The sequence below is a fragment of the Parasteatoda tepidariorum genome, chromosome 6 (genome assembly GCF_043381705.1).
Source record: "Parasteatoda tepidariorum isolate YZ-2023 chromosome 6, CAS_Ptep_4.0, whole genome shotgun sequence".
NCBI classification, from domain to species: Eukaryota; Metazoa; Arthropoda; class Arachnida; order Araneae; family Theridiidae; genus Parasteatoda; species Parasteatoda tepidariorum.
Genome location: NC_092209.1, coordinates 6,573,109 through 6,596,787, shown reverse-complemented (window position 1 = coordinate 6,596,787; position 23,679 = coordinate 6,573,109). Strand labels below are relative to the sequence as shown.

The window sequence follows — 23,679 nt, the reverse complement described above, 5'->3', positions numbered from 1 at the left end:
GTTCTCTTATCTTCTGGACTGGGTTTAAAATTACTGGGTTACGGAGTTTAACATTAGTAGTCGTATACCCAAAAAATGGATCGGCTGTTCAACGACGATTATAAAATAAAAATAACATCACAGGATTGTCCGTCATATCTTGTCTTGTAAGGCCCAGGCAATCAAGGATGTGGTCAGGGAATGATTGTTCATTGTAGCACAGGATGCTGGCATCAAAGCACCTGGATATTTTAAAGCTCTTAAGTGACCACCACTGAGTAAACGAGTGAAGGTGGCCTGATCTAGTCGGCTGCATACAAGTGTCAGAGAGTCCCCAGGCCTATCACTCCTTTATCAGTGGATTGCTATTTTTTACGTTAAATACGAGTAGTTGCTTATAGCGATACGCTCGCTACAACGACAATTCAATCTACTATAGTTGTTATAACTGACTTTAACTGTAGCAATAATCTATCTCTTTTAATTTTTGAAACACGTGAACTTACTAATACAGTTCATCTACTTTTCTATAACATCATTTAAAATAGCTAAGCAATGTAACGGCAAGTAGTAAGCAATTCATCAGAATAAATAATTAAATTTAACTCACTGAATCGCTAAGCTGAGCTTCTCCTATGTCAAAGGAAAGAAAAACACAGTAACGATTTTTGACTGAAAGCTTTAAATAAATTCAATAAATGCGTTTTTTTTTTTAAAGAAATGCATAACTTGTAGGATAAAAAGGAGTTAAAATTTTTTGAAAAAAATATTTCTAATTAATTTTAAAAATTTTTTTAGCATTATTAGCAAGTATTTCAATTTTTATACATTGTAAGACATTTTCACAGGGTATTTCTTCACTGTTGGTCATTAACTAGAATCCACTGGATTCAAATCAAAAATTATTTATAGGCTATAAAACTATACGAAAGGTTACCTAAATCAAATTTCTTTACCTTTCCAAAACCAATAATATTTTTACATAGACAAACGTTTTGCAAAGACATAAAAACAGGAAAAAATTAAAAAATATTATTCCTTAGTTTATAAAATTATAACAAATGTTGCTTAATAAATTGAACGAAGGGATCGCAGGAAGATAAAGGGAATGACGATTACAATAGCATACTTGCAAGCGACGTTGTGTGGGTATATCGATCCTGATAGGTTGTTGAAAAGTGGCATTTGTTTACGTTAGCAGCTGTTCTTTCCATTCCATTTCGAGTAAGCCAAACCCATCAAGTATCAAATCATTTAAGTGACTCATTCTATATTCTTTCATTAAGATTCTTTCACAAAAATTTCAATTCGTTCAAAGACAAGCCTATCATAGAACATAGACAAACTAATTATGTATCGAAGTTGCCAGGTACGCAAAGCAAAAATATATTACGGTTACAATAAAAGACATAAACAAATAATAAATCTAAGTTAAGTAAAATACATAGACGAGAAATAATTCTATTTCAACAAATTTGATGCTCTGTATTCATTGAACTTCACTTTAATTAACATTCTAGCTTATGTGGAGAAACTTAGTTCAACTTAAACACGTAAACTGTTTCGTTGTTTTGAATGAAGGTGAGTTCCATGATGAAGGTTTTGAAGGAAGGTGAGTTCCATGATGAAGGTTTTGAATGAAGGTGAGTTCCATGATGAAGGTTTTGAAGGAAGGTGAGTTCCATGGTGAGTTCCAAATGAAGGTGAGTTCCATGAAAAAATCTTCCACGAAGGCAAATTTCTTCCCAATATTTAATCCTCAATTTCCTTTGTCTTCTGGATTGGTGTCAAAATTACAAGACTAAGAAGTTCAACAGTGGAAGGCGTAAACTCTAAATTTTCTCGACTGTTCAACGACAGTTTTAAAATGATCAATGCTCTCAATTTATTTGTTTTGTGAATTTATTTATTTAATTCATTATCTAAATTTGGTATTTTTTAATTATTGTACCATTCTGCCCTAAATCATCGCCCCAACAATGTTGTTTGTAAATTATGGAGCACTTTTTTTAAAAAATAATTTTGTCCCCCTTACAGACACTATAGTTGCAGTTCAGTAAAACACTTCGTTGCAGCTCAGATTTTATTTTTAAAATTCAACAGTATGTTTCACCGACATTTAAGAGAAAAGGTAAAGTCAAAAGAAAGTTTTTAATCTCTGCAGATTTGAACCAAATGTTACCTCGCCCCATTTGTCAAAAATATCCCTGCAAAACTAACATTTATGAATGGCCCGTACCGGGAATAGTAATGAAAAATTTAAAGAGTATACACACGCAACCAGATTAATCCAGCATTAAATTTTCAAAAATAAATAAACAGATCAATAAAATAAAATTATAATGATGACGATTTTATGGAGCATTTCTAGAACGATTTTCTTCATTGTTTTCTCTAAACTGAAAATTATATTCATGATTATAACGTTGCAAGTGATTAAAGAGAAAGAAAAAGAAGCTTGGAGCGGTGCATAACAGTCAAAATGAAGCTGTGAACATCAATGCATTGTGTGAAAATGGAAGGGAATTTATGTAACACTTGGCTGAACCACTGGGTCATTCTTCAGTTCCATTTTAGATGAACTCACATGACTCAGCAGGGGTCTGTCCAGGCCGAATTTGCTACCGTTTAGCGGTACCTTCACAAATTCAATTTTATTTAGTACGGTAGTTTCACAAATTCAACTTTAGGAAAAACGGTAGCTTCACAAAATACTTTTCCTTAAAATTTTGTTTTTGTATCCGTTAAGAAACATTAAATCTATATTTTTACCATGTTTTTGTGTTGATATTTTAATATAATTTTTAATTTTTCACAAATTATGTCTAAATTTTCACAAAATAGGTACCTTTCAGAAAAACCTAGACAGACCCCTGCTCAGTCAAACTACGGAAATCAATACTTCTCCTTTTAGGTTTTTATCACATTCTATTTGTCAACAACAACAAATTTTTTTTTAAATACATTTAAATAAAATAAAATAGATACCATGAACTTAGAATTGTCGTAACTTAAAAAGAAATGTAATAGATTTCTAAATTTTAAATGAATTAAAAGGAAATATTTTATTTATAACGGCTGACCCGTCGTTGTATCAATGTTGAACTCCGTAGCCTTGTAATTTAGAAGCCCACACAAAGGAACTTGAACATCTCTAGGGAGAGCCGTGATGTGATGGCTTTTAGGGGTTAGAGCGCATTGGCCTTCCAATGAGGTAAATCGGGTTCGAATCCCAGAAATGGCAGGACGATACGCATTTCGCATCTGGTTTGTGCACAGTGCTGGCGTGAAATGTAAGCAGTGGTAGACGGATAATGGGTTAGGGTCCCCAGGGTTTTTCTCTCTATGTAACGCAAATGCGGGTTAGATCAACACCTCCTAGAAAAGAGTAGGCCTCTGCACGGGTTACCATAAATATCCTTTAGTAGTCCAAACGTAGTGACTTATTTTGTATTTTCAACCACTGCGCAGCTTAGTACCTCGAACGTAATGACATCTTTCTTATTTTTCATCAACTGCGCAGTTAACTTCGTCACATCGGACTACTAAATTGATCCGTGCTGAGACCTTCCTTATTCTAGGAGGTGTTGGTTAGATCCATCAAAATGTTTTCCACGAAGGCAAATTTCTCCCGATACTTGATCCAAGAGTTCCCTCGTCTTCTGGATTGGGTTCAAAATTACAAAGCTACGTCGTTGAACATTAGTAGTCGTAAACCCAAAATTGAGTCGGCTGTTTAGCGACGGTTATAAAATATCAAATGCTGGGAAAACTAGCAAATGCTGAAAATTTTTTGATGGAACCAACCCACATATGCGTTACAAAAGGAAAACCACGAATGCCTTCCACGGTTAACCTGACGGCAAAGGGATTCTCACACACGATCCGGCAATTGGTTATTTTTCATCAGCATTGTGGTTGGTATGAATTACCACAATTTGAACCAAACCATCACTAGGTTTCAAACTTAAGTCATTGAGAAACGAGTGCAATACTCTGAACCACAGTGGCTTAAAAAAAAAAAAAAAAGAATTAACATTTTTTAAAATGTTATTTGATATAGATAAGAGTGTTCTTAAACATTGTATTTAACAAGGATAGTTAATAAATATTATCAGATATAGACTTAAATCTGCACNCTGAAAATTTTTTGATGGAACCAACCCACATATGCGTTACAAAAGGAAAACCACGAATGCCTTCCACGGTTAACCTGACGGCAAAGGGATTCTCACACACGATCCGGCAATTGGTTATTTTACATCAGCATTGTGGTTGGTATGAGTCGGGAGCACAATTTGAATCAAACCATCACTAGGTTTCAAACTTAAGTCAATGAGAAACGAGTGCAATACTATGAACCACCGTGGCTTAAAAGAAAAAAGAAAAAAAAAGAATTAACATTTTTTAAAATGTTATTTGGTAAAGATAAGAGTGTTCTTAAACATTGTATTTAACAAGGATAGTTAATAAATATTATCAGATATAGACTTAAATCTGCACTTTTTTTTAACTTAATTAAAATTTGTAGTATCATGTGGTAACAGTACAAGTCTTGTCCTCTATTGTCATTGTTATATATAACTAGCATTTGTCAGAAAATATTTCTAGGTACAACAATAATTGTAAAAAAAAGAATAAAATAAAAAATACTGAAAGGAAATTAAGTCACTTTGATAAAATATAAACTGAAATTTTGCTGTAAAATTAACCAGCCCTTAAAGAAAGAAAGCCAGTAAATAAAAATAATTTTCGTTTTATTTTTAAATTCAAATTATATCAAAGACATCATAACACAAGCAAATAGTAATACCGCAATTAGAAATCAATAAAAATGTAAAAATTACAGTACATTGTCGTCAACGTAAATTGAGGGTTTCGCAAATCTTAAATGACGTTTTCACATAGACTAAGCATTTTCCATACTCGTACGCAACTTTCTCGGTTTGATTTAATATTGCAAAGCATTTACATTGATTAATGTAATTTACTTTAGACATATCATTTGTTTTTTTTTTAAGCTTTCAACTAATTTAACTATATTGACATTTAATACATTTTTCAATTCAATACATCAATAATTAGTTGAAATTAAAAAAATAATAATGAATAACAAAAAAACTACACCTCAAAAAAACACATCCTCATAAATATTCAAACTAAACGGATAAAAATCCCTTTACGCGCATGGTTTGTTTTTCGTTTGAAGATTTTGATTAATTTAATTTAACTTTTTATAAATATCTTTTGTTCAAAATATCGCTAATTCGTTACAATTAAAAACATTAATAATATACATGAAAATTTCGTCAAGCGCATGATTTCTTTTTCATTTATAAAGTACAAATAATTTAATATACATTAATTTTATCATATTTACTTTTAAAAAAATTTTTTTTGTTTAATATGACGCTAATCTGCTAATATTAAAAAAAAAAAGATACAATAATACAACACGCTGCCCTATTTTTAAATGAAACGAATAAAAATTGCGTCAATCACGATTTTTTTTTTTTTAATAGTGTTTGACTAATTTCAATCATCTTAACTTTTAATACTTTTATTAATACATATTTTTAGTTCCATATGTCACACATTAATAAACATTTACAAAGAAAAAGCGTCAATAATATACACATACTGTAAAATTTTCAAATGAAGCGAACGAAAATCTAGTTAAACTAACGCCTTCAGATTAGAGCAGAATAATATATGCACTTTATTAGTTATACAGAAACAGCTAAGAGCGTATCAATTAGAAAAGATTGTGCAAAAATCACTGAAAGAGAATTACTATGAAATAATTTTTCTTCCGCTTGCATTCATCTTAGACAAGTAAAAACTTATTGGTGAAAGATTGTTAATTGAATTAGATGAATGAATGAAAATCGCAATTAATGAGGCGACGAGACTGTTCGGTTAATGACTCAGATTAATGAGAATTACAATTAAATTATTCATACACATCGGTGATTCGGCAGCACAAATAACTTTTAAGAATTTGAAAAGGGTCGAGTAAAAGAACGAAAATTATTATTCAATGTAAAGTTTCTAATATAACTACAACAACCTGAGATAAATGAAATTCGTTCCACGATTCATGATGATTACAGTAGTATTCTCAATAGTAAATCCGTCAAGGAATCTGAAGCGCAAACAGCTTTTAGGAATAATAAAGTGAAAGAAATCACTGAAAAATAATTAAGAAATAGAAAATTTATAATTGTCTGCAACTGTCCATACAATTTACCTTACCGAGAGTTAAAATTATATCCTTTAACGAAACAAAAGTACAAAAAGATATTTAAAATTTAAGTGATCTATTCGGAGCGAAAGTCACTCAAAAAGAATTTCGAAATTATAAGCAATCATCTTAGAGCAATAAAATTTACCTTACGGCGATTATGAGTTAAAATTATATAATATCTATTACCGAATCGAAATGAATGCCACAGAAAATGGAATATAAAAATTTTTTATCTGTTTGTAACGATCAATAAAATTTATTCTAAGATTAGTGAAAAGTGAAACTATATTACATTCTTGAAATGAGAAGCACCAACAGCTATTCAGAACAGCAATGTGGACGAGTTGGAATGAATGAGACTGAAAAGGAATTAATCTAACATTTTCAAAGTGCTCGAATATTCTAAGAATAAAAAATAAATCTACTCCAGCATTAGGGGGAGTTGAAGCTATAGAATATCTATTAACGAATCCTGGAGCACAAAAAGATTTTCAGAACTACTAAGTTTAACGATTTGAAAGGAAAATTACTAAAGTGAAATTTTAATTTCTCTGCAATTTTATAAGAGCAATAAAATAATTTATTCTGCGGCGAATGGGAACAGTTACGAACTGGTTAATAGTAACTCGAGAAGGAAAATAGAAAACGTGTTTAAGAGCCTAACCATGTATTTTAAATTACATGGTTGTGCTTAGCGGCTTAACGTGACAGCAATTAGCCTTGATTTATTATCACGCTAAATAATTTTTTGGACCAGATTCTATTGGATACTTATAACCGACGTCACGCGTGTGTATCAAACCTGATTGGCTGCGAAATAATTTTTTTTTTTTTAAACGGCAGGCAATGGACTTTCGTTCTTCACCTGGAATGTTGATCATTTAACGTTACCCAATTGCCACCTGTGAACCTAAGTCACGGAGACAAGCAACATTACCCACGCCACAGATACCCGATTATAAGGTGGGTCACATTCACACAACAGAGAGAAACATCGATGCTCTGAGCGGGATTCGAACCCGCAACCATCGGCTTCACAGTCAGACACGCTGACCCATTGGCCAGCGGCTTCTGAATAGTAGCAAGACAGAATTACACGATTTACCAACGATGACGACGCATCCAATTGTCAAAGAGTAATTTTGTAATAATTGGGGGGGGGGGGGAATTGGCAACGGACTATCGGTACCCAATTATTATTTTTTTCCCTTCTTTCTGCTATTGAATCGTAACTGTTCGACCTTCCATTAGTTGAAACCTTACTTAATAATATTTAAATCAATTAGCTAGGGTGAACATATTAACCAAAAAAGTAAATAAATTTTTTTTATCGTATTATTAATAACAGCATTAAAATTAGGTATTATGTCAGACAGTTTAATTCGCAGTTCTGATTATCCATCTACTTCAGTTATGAATTTCTTTTTTGCGTACATAAATAAGCTAGATTATGATTTTAACTGAAAGGAAAACGAAAGAGTCGTTAAGAGCATTGAGAATAGTAAACAGAGATACATATTTCTCTATTGCTGTTTTTTTTATTGAAAATTAATAATAATGCTAATTTTTTGTAATTAATTTAAATATATATTGTGGTAATGGATTTTTCGTTCTTTCAAATTTGCTATTATCTTTATCATTGGCATTTTACGTTAATAATTTCATAAAAATAACCAAAATAAAGAACTATTGAATTATTAATTGGATATAAATATAATTCAAGGTTCCAAATATCATTACCGAATAAAAAAAAAAATCTTTTTAACTCTCAGAATCCCAGCGATACTTCCATAAACCCTAATGTTCGGAGGAACGTCTTTTCGAAACCGCTGCATTATAAGTTACTCCGAGAAAAATTCCACCAACGGAAACGATGAAGAATTAGTCTTCCAAATATTACTGGATTTAAGAACCTGGCCAAGAAAGATAGCTACTGGCGATAGATTAGAATACTTAATTTTTTTATTTTATTTACTAACATTTCAAAATAGATGAGGCATAAAGGGTAACCTCGATAAGAAGGCTTTTGAAACTAGACATCGCCATTTCCAGTGTCGCCAAGTGAGCAGCAAGCGAGACAAAAATGTTTTTACAGAGACAGGAAAAGCCGTTCTTATCGAAGTGCATCAGTTTCCAGGAAGTTCGAAAAATGTTTTATACCTTAAATGAAAATGACAGGAGCGTTATCTACTCAATGCATGCCTCCTACCTCATTTGCCCCCCACAAACAATTCATAAAGAAAACTTTCAAACCAAACAATACCCCCCCAAGAGGGTAACATAAGCAAAACACAGAATATATACCGATTCTGACATTTATCTAGAAGACAGTGAGCGAAAGAAAGAAAAAGGATACCAATCAGGATAATTTTTGGTTCAACAATGGGATTTACACGTATAAAGAGGTTTTCTGATACAGAAGTGGTCCGATTTAAATCTCAATCTTAATTTTTCGTTTCTTTCAGTGAAATCAAAATATAAGTTACATAATGACTTCATGATTTTAGTGAGTCACCTTTCAGCTACCCATAAAAAAATTTCTAGTCCGAAATAATTATAAATTAATATATAAAAATAATGGCGAAGATGGAGTGCAAGCCGAGCACTGATAGTCAGGCTTAGGCTCGATCTCCATATTGATGTATAGTCTGAAACAAACGAGACCACCAAAAATTAACGATTATGTATGAGTTTAGCTATGGTTGGAAAAAAAATTGACAAAAAAGAACGTTTTTCCAAAAAATGGCGATTATTAAAAAAGAAAAAAAAATTGGAATTTTTTAACTCAGTCAATTCNAATTATAAATTAATATATAAAAATAATGGCGAAGATGGAGTGCAAGCCGAGCACTGATAGTCAGGATTAGGCTCGATCTCCATATTGATGTATAGTCTGAAACAAACGAGACCACCAAAAATTAATGATTATGTATGAGTTTAGCTATGGTTAGAAAAAAAATTGACAAAAAAGAACGTTTTTCCAAAAAATGGCGATTATTAATAAATAAAAAAAAAATTGGAATTTTTCAACTCAGTCAATTCTCTACAAATTTCGAAAAAAAATCCTATCAAGTAGTTTTTCTGCAACCCAAACGGAAAAAAAAAATGATTTTTGGAGTATCACGTTTGAAGATTTTACAACATTTCTCTTAAGCTTTTGGGGGACTTTCATACACTTTCCAGACCATCAATCGGCGATGTCTGGATCATACAGTACGTTTTTTTCGAACTCGTACATTTCGTTTGTGTGCACCGCTTTCGAGCCGCAGATCCGACTATTTTTTTTTTTTTTTTTTTTTTTTTTTTTTTTTTTTTTTTTTTTTTTTTTTTTTGCTAGAGGTAGTGTTACGAGAGATCAAGGCTATCTGTGTTACGCCTATTGCTAAACTCGAACGTTGCGTTGCTTATTCGAAAACCTGTGACATCTATCTTGCTAGCAATCCCTATGAAAAGAGCCGTTGTGGCTCAGGGGATAGAGCGTTCGCCTCCCATTCAGGTAAACCGCGTTCGATTCCCAGCGATGGCTAGTAGATCAGAATTCCGCACCTGGTTCGCACCAACCACAATGATGAAGTAAAAATATCCTCAGACGTAGACGGATCATGGGTTAGAGTCCCATTGCCATCAGACTAACCGTGGGAGATTTTCGCGGTTTTTTACACCATATAACGCAAATGCGACTTAGTTCCATCAAAAAGTCCTCCACGTAGGCAAAGTTTCACCGAATACTTGATTCTGGAGTTCCCTTGTCTTCTGAGCTGGGTTCAAAATTACAAGGCTACTGAGTTGCACATTGGGAGCCGTAAAATCAAAATTGAGTAGGCTGTTCAATGACGTTTATAAAATAAAATCCCCATGAAACCGTCGTTGAACATCGTTGTAGCCAATTAATTGGCAATATCAACCACATCTTTACCGGACAGATCGGACATATACTTCCAGGTAATCGAAACATTTGGATTTTCGAATGTACATCGTTTCTTAATCTAATATTGAAAATAATATTATTTTTTTTAAATAGCAGTACAACACAATATATAAATTTAATTTAAATAATGTAACATTTCAAAATAGTCTTTTTGTCAAATATGTAGTTATAAAGATATTTTAAAACACAATTGCCACAGATAACGGGTTTCTTTCGTTTCTTTTTAATCATTTGTACAAAGCAGCATTTCAATTCTGAATACTTAACTGATACTAGTTTATTTACATTCCTCTGATGCGATTCTTCTCTCAAGCGCAGTAGTTCTGCGCTTGAAAGTTTCAGTCGTGGTGGCTCAGGAGATAGAGCTTCCGCCTCTCACTGAGGTGAACCGGGTTGGTTCGAATCCCAGCGATGGCTGGTCGATACGAATTCCGCACCCGAATCGCAGAGACCACAGTGCAGACATAAAATAACCTCAGTGGTCGACGAATTAGAGGTCAAAGTCCCCTTGCCGTAAGGCTAACCGTGGAAGGTTTTCCTGGCTTTCCTCTCCATGTAACACAAATGCGGGTTAGTTTCATCAAAAAATCCTCGACGAAAGAGAAATTTCCACCGATACTTAATCCAGGAGTTTCCTTGTCTTCTGGATTAGGTTCAAAATGACAAGGCTGTATAGATGAACATTTTTTGCCAAAAACTCAAAATTTGTGTGGGTTGTTCAACGACTGTTATAAAATGAAATATAAAGGTTTGATTATGGTTTCTTTATTAAACATTAAAAGCATGGTTAATTATAAGTGTGAAAAGATATTTCCGGTCTACCTAATTAATCCTAAAGTCAGGCGAGAAATTTTGACGAAAAAAAGTAAGAAATGGGAGCCCAAACATTCTGCCGCTCTTGTGGCTAAACTGCTGGGAATTAATTATTTTCTAGATTGTGGCTACATCCCACCTAAATTTCACAACCGGTGCCGATCAATTTTTGGACTTACAACTCTCATCGTTCAACTTAAATGCGGATCCTTGTGATTTTGAACCTAAGTCAGAGAAGAAGGGAACTCCTGGATCAAGTATTGGAAGAAATTTGTCTTCGTGGAGAACTTTTTGATGGAACTAGCCCGCATTTGTGTTACATGGAAAGGAAATAATCGCACGGTCAGTCGGGTGGCAAGGGATTCTAACCCATTATCTGTCTATCATTGAGGATTTATTATGTCAGCAATGTTGTCGGTGTGAGCTGTAAACAGAATTCGTATCGACCAGCCATCGATGAGATTCGAACCGAGGTTCACCTCATTGGCAAGCTTGACTCTATCCCTTTTACTCACCCTATATTCACCACTTATCTTCTAAGCGTCAAAAATCGGTATGCATCGAGAGAAAAAAAAGATATGTTTGTTTGTTCAGAGGAAGATTTTTGGGCTCGATTTTGAAAAAACTTAAAATCAATTGACTAAACATGATCTTTAACCTAGACGCATTCATTTTTTTCTACATACTGCGCCACTGCATTGATATTATCCTTTAATGAAAAGGGCTTACATGTAAAGACCGTCCCAAGCTAATAAAAACTGCCAGGGATGGTATAAAAATTCGTGCTCCTCAAATTTTTGAACAAATTTTGACGGCCTAAAACAACAAAGAATGAGTTTTTATTTCTTTACGTCGTGTGTGTTTTTAGCATTTATACTGTTTAACGATGACTTATTTATCATTTAAATCTTTTACAAAATTTTTTAGTCACAACATCTTTGTCATAAATCTATTTTACCCTTAAATTTCTATCAACAAATTGCGAACAATTTTTACTGAATTAAAGTCTCCATTGTATCAAAATAGTTCTTATTTTACATTAAATAGAAGAAATTATTTTTTTTAAATTTGAGAACTCCGCCTATTACCTGATATCGCTTGCGGACCCCACAATTACTCTAGAGTTGGGCAAAACGAATCATCTAGGTCAGTGTTTCCCAAACTTATGACTTTTGTGTACCCCCTTTCTAAATTTTTCGTAACGCTGTGTACCACTACAAAAAATTAATGTATTTTTTACTGTAAAAAAAAGTTGCATGGTAAAAGGTAAAAATCACAACTAGCTATTGATACCACTCATTGTTAACTGTTAACTCTGCGAAAATAGCCAATGGAAACATACGTAATCGTAAATTTTCATGGCTAGCTTTGTTTTTTAAAAAAATTTTTTAAAATTTTCGTTTGTTGTAAGATATTTCGCATAAGGACACGTACCCCCGCTAAACTGTTCTCGTACCCCTGGGGGTACGCGTACTACACTTTGGGAAACACTGATCTAAGTGATTCGAATCAATAGAATCAGTTTGGTGATTCTGATCAATGATTTAAATCATGCGATTCAGATCAGTGATTCAAGTCATGTGATTCGAATCAAGTGATTCAAATCTCATTTCGAATCTAATAATTTGGATCACTGATTCGAATAACATGACTTAAACTACTTCATTGTGAGACACGTGATTAAAATCAAATTCTTCAAAAAAATTCTAAATGGCAAAAAATTCGAAAAAAATTTACTTACCTATCAGTATTTTTTTTAAAACTAATGTCGATAGACCAAAAAATGTATTATTCTTTCTTATAAATAAATATACTTATTATATCGTTCGTATAATTGTATTGTATATATTGCCAATTGCTATAAAGACTTTTAACTAACTAAAATTTAAGAAACAATTATTCTATTTGGATACAAACAACTGATTCGAATCAATCATTCAAATCACCGAATCAATTCAGTGATTCGAATCATCGATTCAGTACCCAACTCTTAAACTGCTTAAGCAGTTCTTACGAGATTACGCGATCAGAGCAAAAGTAAAAAGAAATCGAAAATTTTTCTTTTCTTCACTGCTTACATATCTATCCCAATCCCCGCTGAAACTATATTTTATACATATTAGAGGCGACATCCCTGCTCGCCAACTCAAAGAGAAAATTGCAATTCTTTCAGATAGTTTCCCAACATTATCAAAACAGCCGGGACGAGCACTAAAGCAACAGTATATCAAAATATTGGTGTGGATTGGTATTTGTTCCTTTAGTGTGAATTCAAATTTTAGTTACTAATATTTCGTAAGTGATTTGAATATTATACTTTTAACTGCTGAACTTTGCTTTCTGTCAAACAAACATATGGACATTTAGAAAAATGCAGAAGATGACAAAATGAAAAGAGAAGAATTTTAACTATCTCTCTACATTTATTCACAACATATTAATATCGTGATCCTTTATTAATGTAAACGGAAAAAAATTATTTTATGAAAGCAGATTGTATGGCAACGTTTNAAAAAAAAAAAAAAAAAAAAAAAAAAAAAAAAAAAAAAAATGGAGAAGGACGAATTTTTTGTTAGCATCTCGGGTTTATATAACTTAGAAGTTAAATACCTTCAAAATTGATAACATTAAAAAAAATAATAAATAAAATGTTAAGATTTTATTTTAACTCCCTTCGAAGATAAGTGGCTACAGAAAAACAATTTCACTGAATTTAATTTCTTTCTGTATATCAAAAAAGTTGAAAAAATATTGTAAAGAATAAATATCTTTAAAACTAATTCAAAATTTAAACAATGTTAAACGTGTAGCATATCTTCAACCACACAAGTAAGTGTTTGTCAAAAATCATTATTCTGCTGCTTAGAGTTCTCTCCAAAATGAAATTCAGTCTTCTCTCAAATAATGCAACCTCAAAAGTGTAACAAATGATTCTAAAGATGTGTTATTCAATGTAAATAATCTATATAAATATTGTTTTAGAATTATTCAATACATTTTGTAAGGATAAAATCTTATCAAAAATAGTGGGGGAGGAATTTCTTTCACTAATAGGGTCTTTAAATAGTCAATAAGCGACACTTAATCTACAACAACGTAGTTGGAAACACTAAAATAATCAGAAATTTTACAACTGTTTAATAAATAATTCCAAAAAACTTTGAAAAATCATGGTAAAATTATGATATATAGAAGTACTAATTCAAGGAATCAAAATATTTAAATATTTCGACATTTCAATTCATATATATGTATATATATATTTGAGACAAAAGGTGAAAAATAATTTGCTGATGCTGCACTAGGTCTGCAATGCCTTGCTGGAAGATTTCTTTTACCATGTTCATAGGTAACACAAAGTATACCTATCTTTCATTTGAAGCACTGCATTATCAATGCTTTATAGTACAATTAATAAATATTGCAAAAATTATTTTATTATTATATTTCATTCATAAATTGATTTTGTTATATTTTACTAACTTGAAAAATACATCTAAAGTTGAAAAGTATATAGTTTATTTCAACTTTAAAAAATAAGTTATATTAGTGAGAAAATTTCTGTTATACTATCTTTTTTATACAAAATACCATTGACTAAACTCTTAATTTTCGTTTGGCTCTGCGTATATATTAGTATAACCATTTCATAAGTGTAAAAAGAAATTATTTTGACCACCCCCTAAATATTAATAAACTAAAAAAAATAATATTATTAAGCAAGTTAAAAAAGCATAAAAAAATAAAATAAAAGCAAAAAATAAATAACTGAGTACATGAACAAACANTTGGCAAACTTCAGTTTTTGACATTTTTGACGGGTTTTTGACGGTTTAAACCAGTATTATACCCTTGTCATGTCAAAAACCACTTTTTGACGTCAAAAACCCAACCCTGGTATAATCATTTCATAAGTGTAAAAAGAAATTATTTTGACCATCCCCTAAATATTAACAAACTAAAAAAAAATAATATTATTAAGATAGTTAAAAGAGCATAAAAAAATAAAATAAAAGCAAAAAATAAATATATAACTGAGTACATGAACAAACATTCTGCCAATACTTCCATTTACAAATTTGTGAGAAATTAAATGGTATGGCACATTAAAGTTCAAACTATTAAAATAAAATGCTATTTTCAGAAAGAAAAAAAATTATTTTTAATCAATAAATGTATAAAAAGAGTTTTCAAATTTTCACAAATTAAAAAATAAAATTTAATATGTTATTGAAAATTAATGACACATATACATTGTAAAATTCCAGGAATGTAGCAAATATTTAAATTAAATTTGAGTTTGTTGCTTTGAGCTATACTGCTTAACTTTAAATTAACTAAATATTGAATTTCTACAGATTATATCACATAATTATATCTCATCATATACCGCTTCAATCATAATAAATTAATAATAAAGGGGAATAGTGAAAAGATTTCAATAAGTTTTTTTTTTGTTATTTACAACAAATAGATTTTAAGACAACCAGGGGTGTGGAATATGTTTGATCGAGCGAATTCAGGAAGCTCTGAAGAAATTTTTGGTCTACTTAACATACACAAAAAAATGTCTGCAATAATTTTTATTGTAAAAAAAACAAACACTTAAAATATGTTTAATTGTAAAAAAAATAGGAATGGAAAATTTTTCCTGTTTAAATAAATCTTACAAGAAAAAAAATTGCTTTGATGGACAAAAATGAAAGAATATTTCTGTTAGGTTCGAAGAAAATTTTCGGTTATTTTAAATATAACACAAGTAACTTTATATGTCAATTTGAAAATATTTATTAAATTGAATTTAAGTCTATGACAGGGACCTTAAATTTAGTTTAAAAAATTATTACTATCGAAATATATTTTTATATCTATTAATTTTGACTCATGCTAGTTTGTTCAAGATCTGTGCAAATCCTTAATGATTGATTGAATCATTTCTATTTGTTGAAGAAAAAATTATGAAAAGATTTTAGCAATAACAAACTTTACTTTCTAAAAATATTTGAAAAAGTAATTGTAACAACAAAAAAATCACTCTTCTAGGAAATTTCAATTCAAAAGAACTGAGTTTGATGGAAATATTTGGATACGAAAATTTTCTGCACCTCAGGAGACAATATACATATGTAGTAATAACATTAAATACTAAAACATAATGAGGAATACATTTAATAAAAACAGAAAAAATACTTTAAATTGATATGTAAGCGGACCATCCAAAATAACTTCAAATATGCTAATTAACAAGTGTAGACAATATTGTAAACATTAAAAAAGACACAAAAACGTACTTTCTCTGAATTAACATACCTTCTTTTTTTTTAGGGATTCCCAAAATATAGAGGGTAGTCGCTTCAAAGTTTGGACCCCTTAATGTTAATTTTACTTTTTGCGCATTTCGTAACATATCGAGAATTTTTTATAAAACATAATTATAAAATTCGTTTATCGAAAGATTATTCTATGTAAAAAATAACTTTTAGTAAACATTTATAATTTTTTATTATATTTCATAATGGTTGAAAAAATATTGAATTGTAATGTATAAAATTTTTTGCACGATTTTAAATATAATTTTACATAAACTCCTGAGAAATGGAAGTTTAAAAAAGTTAGATATTTAAAATTCGATTTCTCAAGACCTGTTTGACTGATTTTGCTCAAAAATTTGTATTTTGTGATGTAAAATAATGCAAAAAATTATATACCTTACAGTTCAAAAAATTTTAGACTGCTATTAAATGAAATAATAAATATTTACCAAAAGCCATTGTTTGCACGGTTTCATCTTTGGACAAACAAACTTTATAATTGCTTGCAAAAATTTTTCAATTTGCTTATAAAAAGTTCTCGAGATATATCGAAACGCGCAAAAAGTAAAATTAACCTTAAGGGGTCCAAACTTTGGAGCACTCTCCTGAAAAAAGTATTAGGAGCATATTTCCCAGATTGCGGCTACTCCCTATAGTTTGGGGGGGTCTGAAATTCGAATCCGTCAAAAAAAGGGTATGCTTTTTTAGAAAAAGTTCATTTTTGTGTCTGATTTAACTTAAAATATCGTACACACTAGTTAATTAACATATTTAGGGTCACCCCTTCAGGTCATTAAGATAGAGTCCTAGAATGTGAAGATCCGATCATTAGATCAAAAGTTATTCAAGTTGGTCCGTTTTTGTTTGGAGGACTGTATTTAAACATATTAATTATTAAATACAATATTTTGCTAGAATACTTAATATTAACACATAATAATTGATACACAATATTATACACAAATTTGGTTACATTTAAATATTGTGTCTTATCGAAAATTTATAAATCAGTGCTCTTGATAAAGCTTAACCTACCTGGGTTTGCATCAAAAATCCAGGCTTTTCCAGGTTTTTTTCAAAGAAATTTTAAATTTTTATTCTTGAATCCATGAATAGATTGCAGGATTTGTTTTTAAAATGAAAGTTAAATATTTGATAACTATTTACAACTTGTTTTGTTGCACTGTAACTTTTTGGGAAAATTTTAAATTGCTAGGTTATTACTTTTATTTCTTAAAAACAAAAAAAAAATGACATAAAAACTCTTACAAATATCTTACATAAAAATTTAAAATTATTCAAGTAAAAGATCCCAATATTTAATTGCATTAACACAGATTTAGTTCTGAGTCTATTGGGATAAAATTCAAATTTTTGCTTACCATTGCTACTTAGTCTACAATTTTATTTTTTAAATTCCTTATAACTTTCGGTTTGCATAAAACTGCTTTACACACTGACAGTATAACAAATGGGTAAAATTGAAAGAATGCTTCTTTTCAATGCATTATTTATTTATCTAATAACAAGGAAAAACTGGATTCGCCAGAAAGAGAAGACTGCATGTTGAAATGTAACTTTTTTTTAGCAGTGAGTTAAATATTTTTTGCCAAACAGATTGTTTAGTAATGTTTATAAAGTTAATTCCTAACAACATTCATTATTTTAACTGAAAATTTTAACTGGAAACTGTTTCATATAAAAATTTTTATATATATAAATAAATATAACTTATTTACACTTTAGATTTTAATTGCTTAAGTCATTGTTTCCAGTATATTTTTTATAAAATTTCACATAATAATGCAAAATTACAATATTATTTAAATGCAATAATACTTTATGTAACAAAAGAACTTTAGTAGTTTTGAGTCTTTAATTTAGAATAATGACAGAAATAAAGTAATAATAGTAGTAACGAATAATATTAAGAAAGGATGAAAAATAACTACTTCAATTTACTAGTCAATATCTTTAAAAAATGAATAAACAAACAATTTATCAGTCAAATAATGTTTCAATATTTTTCTCATAAAAATGTTTATTCATAACTTTTTTTTATACGTAAAAAGTAAGGAATTTAAATTTTTAAATGTAAGTATAAAACTCAGAAAAAAATTTCTAAAACCTTATTTAATTTTAATGCAATCATAAAAAATTGAATACTAATGAGTTTCAATCAAAGGTATGATTAAAATATGAAGAAAAAACAGTTTTATGCTTTATAATAATATATGAACTTAATTTATGAATTATATGTCCCAGTTTGTACAAGAAAATTCAATTACTTTTCCAAGCTACAAAAAATTATGTTTCCTAAAAACTGATAATTTTTCATAAATGAAACAAATTGATATTAATTATATTTCAAAACACTACAAACTGTCTAGATGCTCAAAAAATGTAAAATTCAAATCATACTAAAAGTTACAAAATTTTAATGAAATTTTTATCGTTAATAACGTAATAATTTCATATAAATTTTTTTAAAAAAATTTAACATTTTATAGACCCCAATTGACAATGTGTTCCTCGTAAAAACAAATACCTTCCCACCTTTACTAAAAGCGCATTCAAAGCAAGTTGAAAGCATTTTGATTTATATTTCAAGTTAATTTAGCTGAATTATATATTAATGAAAGTTAGATAATCAATTTAATTTATCTTCACTTGTTTGGAAATTATTGTTTAAATAACTATAATTTACAAGATTTTACTTTATTTTTTTATGTAATTTAGTAAAATCTATTGATCTAGTACCAAAATTAAAAAAAAAAAAAAAAAAAAAAAAAAAAAAAAAAAAAAAAAAAAAAAAAACTGGATAATAACCTAATTTTAAAAACTAATCATAAATGATTATTTTTAAAATAGGCAAACATTCTTGAGGAATTAAAATTACAAAGGATTACAGTAGTTCAAATAGAGAGAAAAAATTATGGTATATTATTATAACATAAAATTGCATTAAATTTTAATTATATGCACCCCATTGAGTAACATGGGAAAAAACAGTTTTTGTTGCTGGAAAAGTCAGCAGCTTAAAGCTCAGAAAAAGTCGGTACCAATACTCAGAGTGTCAAACAAATTAAAATAGTAAACTTTATCTTAATATGCTTAATGTAAAGATAAAGACATTAAACTAGTTTTAAATGAGAGATATCCAACTTATCAAGATAAACTAGATCTGTTGAAATGTCTATGGTAGATTTATGTCACATGAATTTTTTTTGTAAAATAGAATTTCTTACAAAAAAAAAAATAAATAAATAAATAAAAAAAAAATATATTACCATTTTTTTGGTCTACATAGAAGTCATGACACTCTTTTAAAATTCTCTCATTCAGTGTTAGAGTAGCTGAATCAGCAGAGTTGGTAGCAGATCTCTTCTTCACTTTGCCAGACATTGCACAAACAATCTGAAAACAGATTTCAAAGTTATGATAAACAGAAACATAAAGAGAAATACATTCTGGGTATTATCAATAGGAAATTATTAGAAATTATTTGTGAATTTAAACTGTTGAAGATTGTCTCCAATTGATAAAATTTAAGTATTTATGTTTTCAATTAAAATGAAATTGCATTGGCCTTGTTTAATCTTGGTAGGTGATACTGTAGACAATCTTTATGCTTTAGACTTGCAAATACTCCCTTAGATATACACAGTCTTCAAAAGCATGAATAAAAAAATAGTGACCTTTTAAGAACATAAAAAATATATTATGATTATAAATAAGTTTATATTGATGCATTTATTAAAATTTTTAAAACAAAAATTATTTCTAAAATTAGCAACAAAAGGTAAACTCAATTTTTCACAATTCTATCTTTTTATATTCATCTTGATTTTTAGGACATTTCCAATTTTTCCTGTAGAAATTATACTCCATTATCAAATTTAAAAAAAAGTAGCATGTTTAATCAAATAATACATTTTGCAATGTAAAATAACATTTTTTGAAAAGATGAAAACTGTAAACCACCTAATTAAAAAATTTTCAACTCTTAATAAATAAAATATGAAATAATGAATAATTATCTAAAATTATTTTTTGCATGAAATTATCTTTGGATAAATAAGTTTGACAATTGTGTGCAAAAATGTTTCCATTCGCTTAAAAAAGTCCTAAGGAAATAGGGAATTATGCGAAGTGTAATTAACAATTGGGAACTAGCTTTCCAGACCTAACAATTGGGGCATATTTCCCAGATTGTGGCGACCTCCCATGTTTTAATAAGAAATCCAAATTGGTCATCAAAAAGGCTTATTAACTTAAGAGAAAGTATGTTTTCGTATCTCATTTAGTAATTTTAAATTTTATCTGTACTAATTGATTGGCATATTTGGGATCACACCTTTAAATCAAAAAATTGACTTCTAGCAAGCAAAAATACAATCAATAAATCAAAAGTTATTTTGGTTGTTACGTTTTTGCACTTTCTTACCAAATTGAATAAGTTTGGTGCTTTTAAATTTGTTCTTAGATATTCTATAAAATTATTATCTACAACAAGGATTTATTATTCTGATCAAAATTTTTTGTTATTTTGTTTTGCTCATTTATGTTGAATTTAAATTTAGCTACTTTATAAAACTTCAATCTTCTTGTAGATATCGCACCTAGTTTAAATGACAAAAATAATTTAATATACAAAAAAGTTAGTGGTTATTTTCGTAATGCTTAGTTAAATTTAGAATAATTGCAAAAAATTGTATGAACCAATTGGAAACCTTTGGCGATAGTATAAATAAAAGTAAGCAGCACATCCATATGGATATTTTTATTTTAAAAAAAAATTAGAATTTTAGAGAAATTTAAGTTTTTGTTATCCTTGTTATGCTTCAAAGAACAATTAAGTTAACACTTTTTATCACAGAAGTACATATTTTTTTACAATTCTTTGAACATAAACTGAAAAAAGAATACTTATAGTTATAAAAAAATAAATACTTCAAAAAGGAAACAAAATTACAATATGAATTGGTGTTAAGAAATTGACATTGAAATTATAAATTTTTGGTAAAAAAAAAAATTTTACTTTTTAGACCATTATAAAAAACAAAACTTCTCTGTATTTTCAACTGAAAAAGGATATTGAATACATCAATGTAATTTGAAGGGGGGAAAATCATACATAATGTCTTACTTTTCAGGGAATTGCCCATTTCATAGTATATTAAAGGTTATACCCCAATTCATATAGCAATTTAGTTCTCTTTGTTAAAGCATTACTCTTTATAATATTAGACAGTATTCCTTTCTAAGTTTAAATTTTAAAAAAAAATATAAAAAAATATGTAGTATGGTGATATTTTGTAATATATATATATACTGAGTTCTTTCAAGGAATAAAACAGATCAAGGCCCTTCTGTTGAGTTTTGATAGAGCATAAAAAATAAAAAATTCTCTAAATATGTACCATAAAAAATTCTCTAAATATGTAATATTGTGTAAGAGCTAAATTTCATCTTCAACAGTTTTCAAATTACCCTGTTATACAATTTTATGAATATATTTCAAGAAGTAATTCTGTCTCATTATCAAAATAAGGGAAAAATTTGTAGTCAATAAAAATAATGTATAATCATGCTAAAAGACAAATTTTTTGCATATTATTTTTCACAAAAAAGTAAAACTTATAAAAAATTATTAATTGATAAACAACTTGAAAACTTTTTTCTATAATTTTAACTGAAAATTATGAGAAAATGAACATTTAAATGTGCATTTAAAAAAAAAAAAAGTTATTTATCTAAGAACTAGTTTTAAAATTTTAAATCACTTAAATAATTTATTAATATCCCCCCCCCCCATAACCAGTAGAGAATAATCCTAACAAAGTAAATATTTGTGACAGTAATCAGAATTAAACCTATTAACACAGAGAGTTAACATTGTGTAATTATTATTTAAATAGGGAATTAATTCTTTTTTTTTTCAAAATGAAGTATGAGTAAAAAGGCAGTGTTTTTAAGAGATGGTAGCGTTTTTTTACAAAACGGGAGCATTTATTTCGATGAAAGGGCAAACAGAATGGGTTGCCCTTCAAAAAATGCTTAGGGAGAACACTGTAAATATATGTATATAGATATAAAAATATTCTCTTAAAATAATTGCTGATTGTGTGATAATGGAAGGGTTTAATGAAAAAAATTAGGTAAATTATATAATAAAAGTAATTTATTTAACATAGAGATAAAACATATTGTCATTGGCAAACAGTGAGCTGTTGACCCATGTGTCTCTCTTCATGTTAAAAAGGAAAGTTCAGTATTTTTCTCTGACACTTGATGAATATCACTTGTGATACTTTAAAAGATCATATGTGTTATGTTTATTTCTTAGAACTGAAGTCTTTTGGCAAAAATAGACTAATTATTTTCTTTCCAGATAGTTTAAATTCTCACTTCCTTCAAAAAGGAAATTATTGAAACACATAATAAATGCATTAATACTATCACATCCATTATATTACTTATTATTTTAATAATAAGCTAGTAAATTGGACAAACTTATTTTTTGAATATCTTATTTGAATTAGATATACTGCATGTAATATAAAATATAAACAACATATAAAAAACAAATTCATTTATAATAAATGTTGTTGTCTAATTATTACTTTTCTTCCGACAGCAATACCTCAGAATTCAATCAAAAAGGGGTTATTGCTAAATGCATAATCAGTTCAATTATACTACAGAATTCGTTATATGTTTTAATAACTTATTATTTGAATTAGACTCTTTAGTGAAATATACAGAACACGTGGAAAATACAAAAATATTGTTTTACAATAATAACAATTACTTTCTTTCCTGGTATTAGTTAAATACTTTCCAGATATAGTTATAACACATTCGTTATTAAAACAAATATTGAATAGTGATGCACTCATCCGGAAAAATTCAGTTGAATTTAAAAATCGAAATAATGCATCGTTATTAGAAATATTTCCGTAACTAGATTACGAATTAATTATGAAAATTACTAGGACACGTTTATAAAGCAGTTTCTTCAGTCAATAAAATGTTAAATAATACTATAAATCATATTTCATATTGGTAGCAGAAAATGAGAAAAAAAGGTTTGTACTTTGTTTGTTAAAAATGTATCGTTTCTATAAGAAATATCATTTGGTTAACAATTTATGAACTAATTTACCTAATATTAAATAAAAAATCCTATAAAAGCTGTGTTTACATTTCCTCCATTAATTTACTTTCGAAATGCACCTTTACCTTATTCCACCTTGCATTTTATAAATATTAGTTATTTCAAAGCGCTTTCCTCATAGCATAATTTTAAATTAATATAAATTTCTTGTTTATTTAAAGCAGCTTCGTGCATAAAATAGTTTTCAAAGAACAACTATGACATTTAAGTTTAAAAGAAT

General features: G+C 28.9%; 1 protein-coding gene across 4 annotated transcripts in view; it reads right to left on the bottom strand.

The window, feature by feature from the left end:
* Window positions 1-23,569, bottom strand: part of LOC107439259 (uncharacterized) — a 52,597-nt gene extending 29,028 nt beyond the window's left edge. Inside the window, exons 1-3 of one of the 4 annotated variants that reach the window (XM_071181953.1) lie at window positions 23,448-23,511; window positions 19,869-19,977; window positions 19,570-19,696 (exon numbers count right to left, since the gene is read on the bottom strand). In XM_071181953.1, the coding sequence (XP_071038054.1) occupies window positions 19,570-19,684 (115 nt within the window). In that variant the 5' untranslated portion in view covers window positions 19,685-19,696; window positions 19,869-19,977; window positions 23,448-23,511. Of the gene's footprint in view, window positions 1-19,569; window positions 19,697-19,868; window positions 19,978-23,093 lie in introns of all 4 variants that reach the window. The other 3 variants (XM_016051782.3, XM_016051783.3, XM_071181954.1) reach the window with 3 other exon arrangements.
* Between the last annotated feature and the right edge of the window lie 110 nt (window positions 23,570-23,679).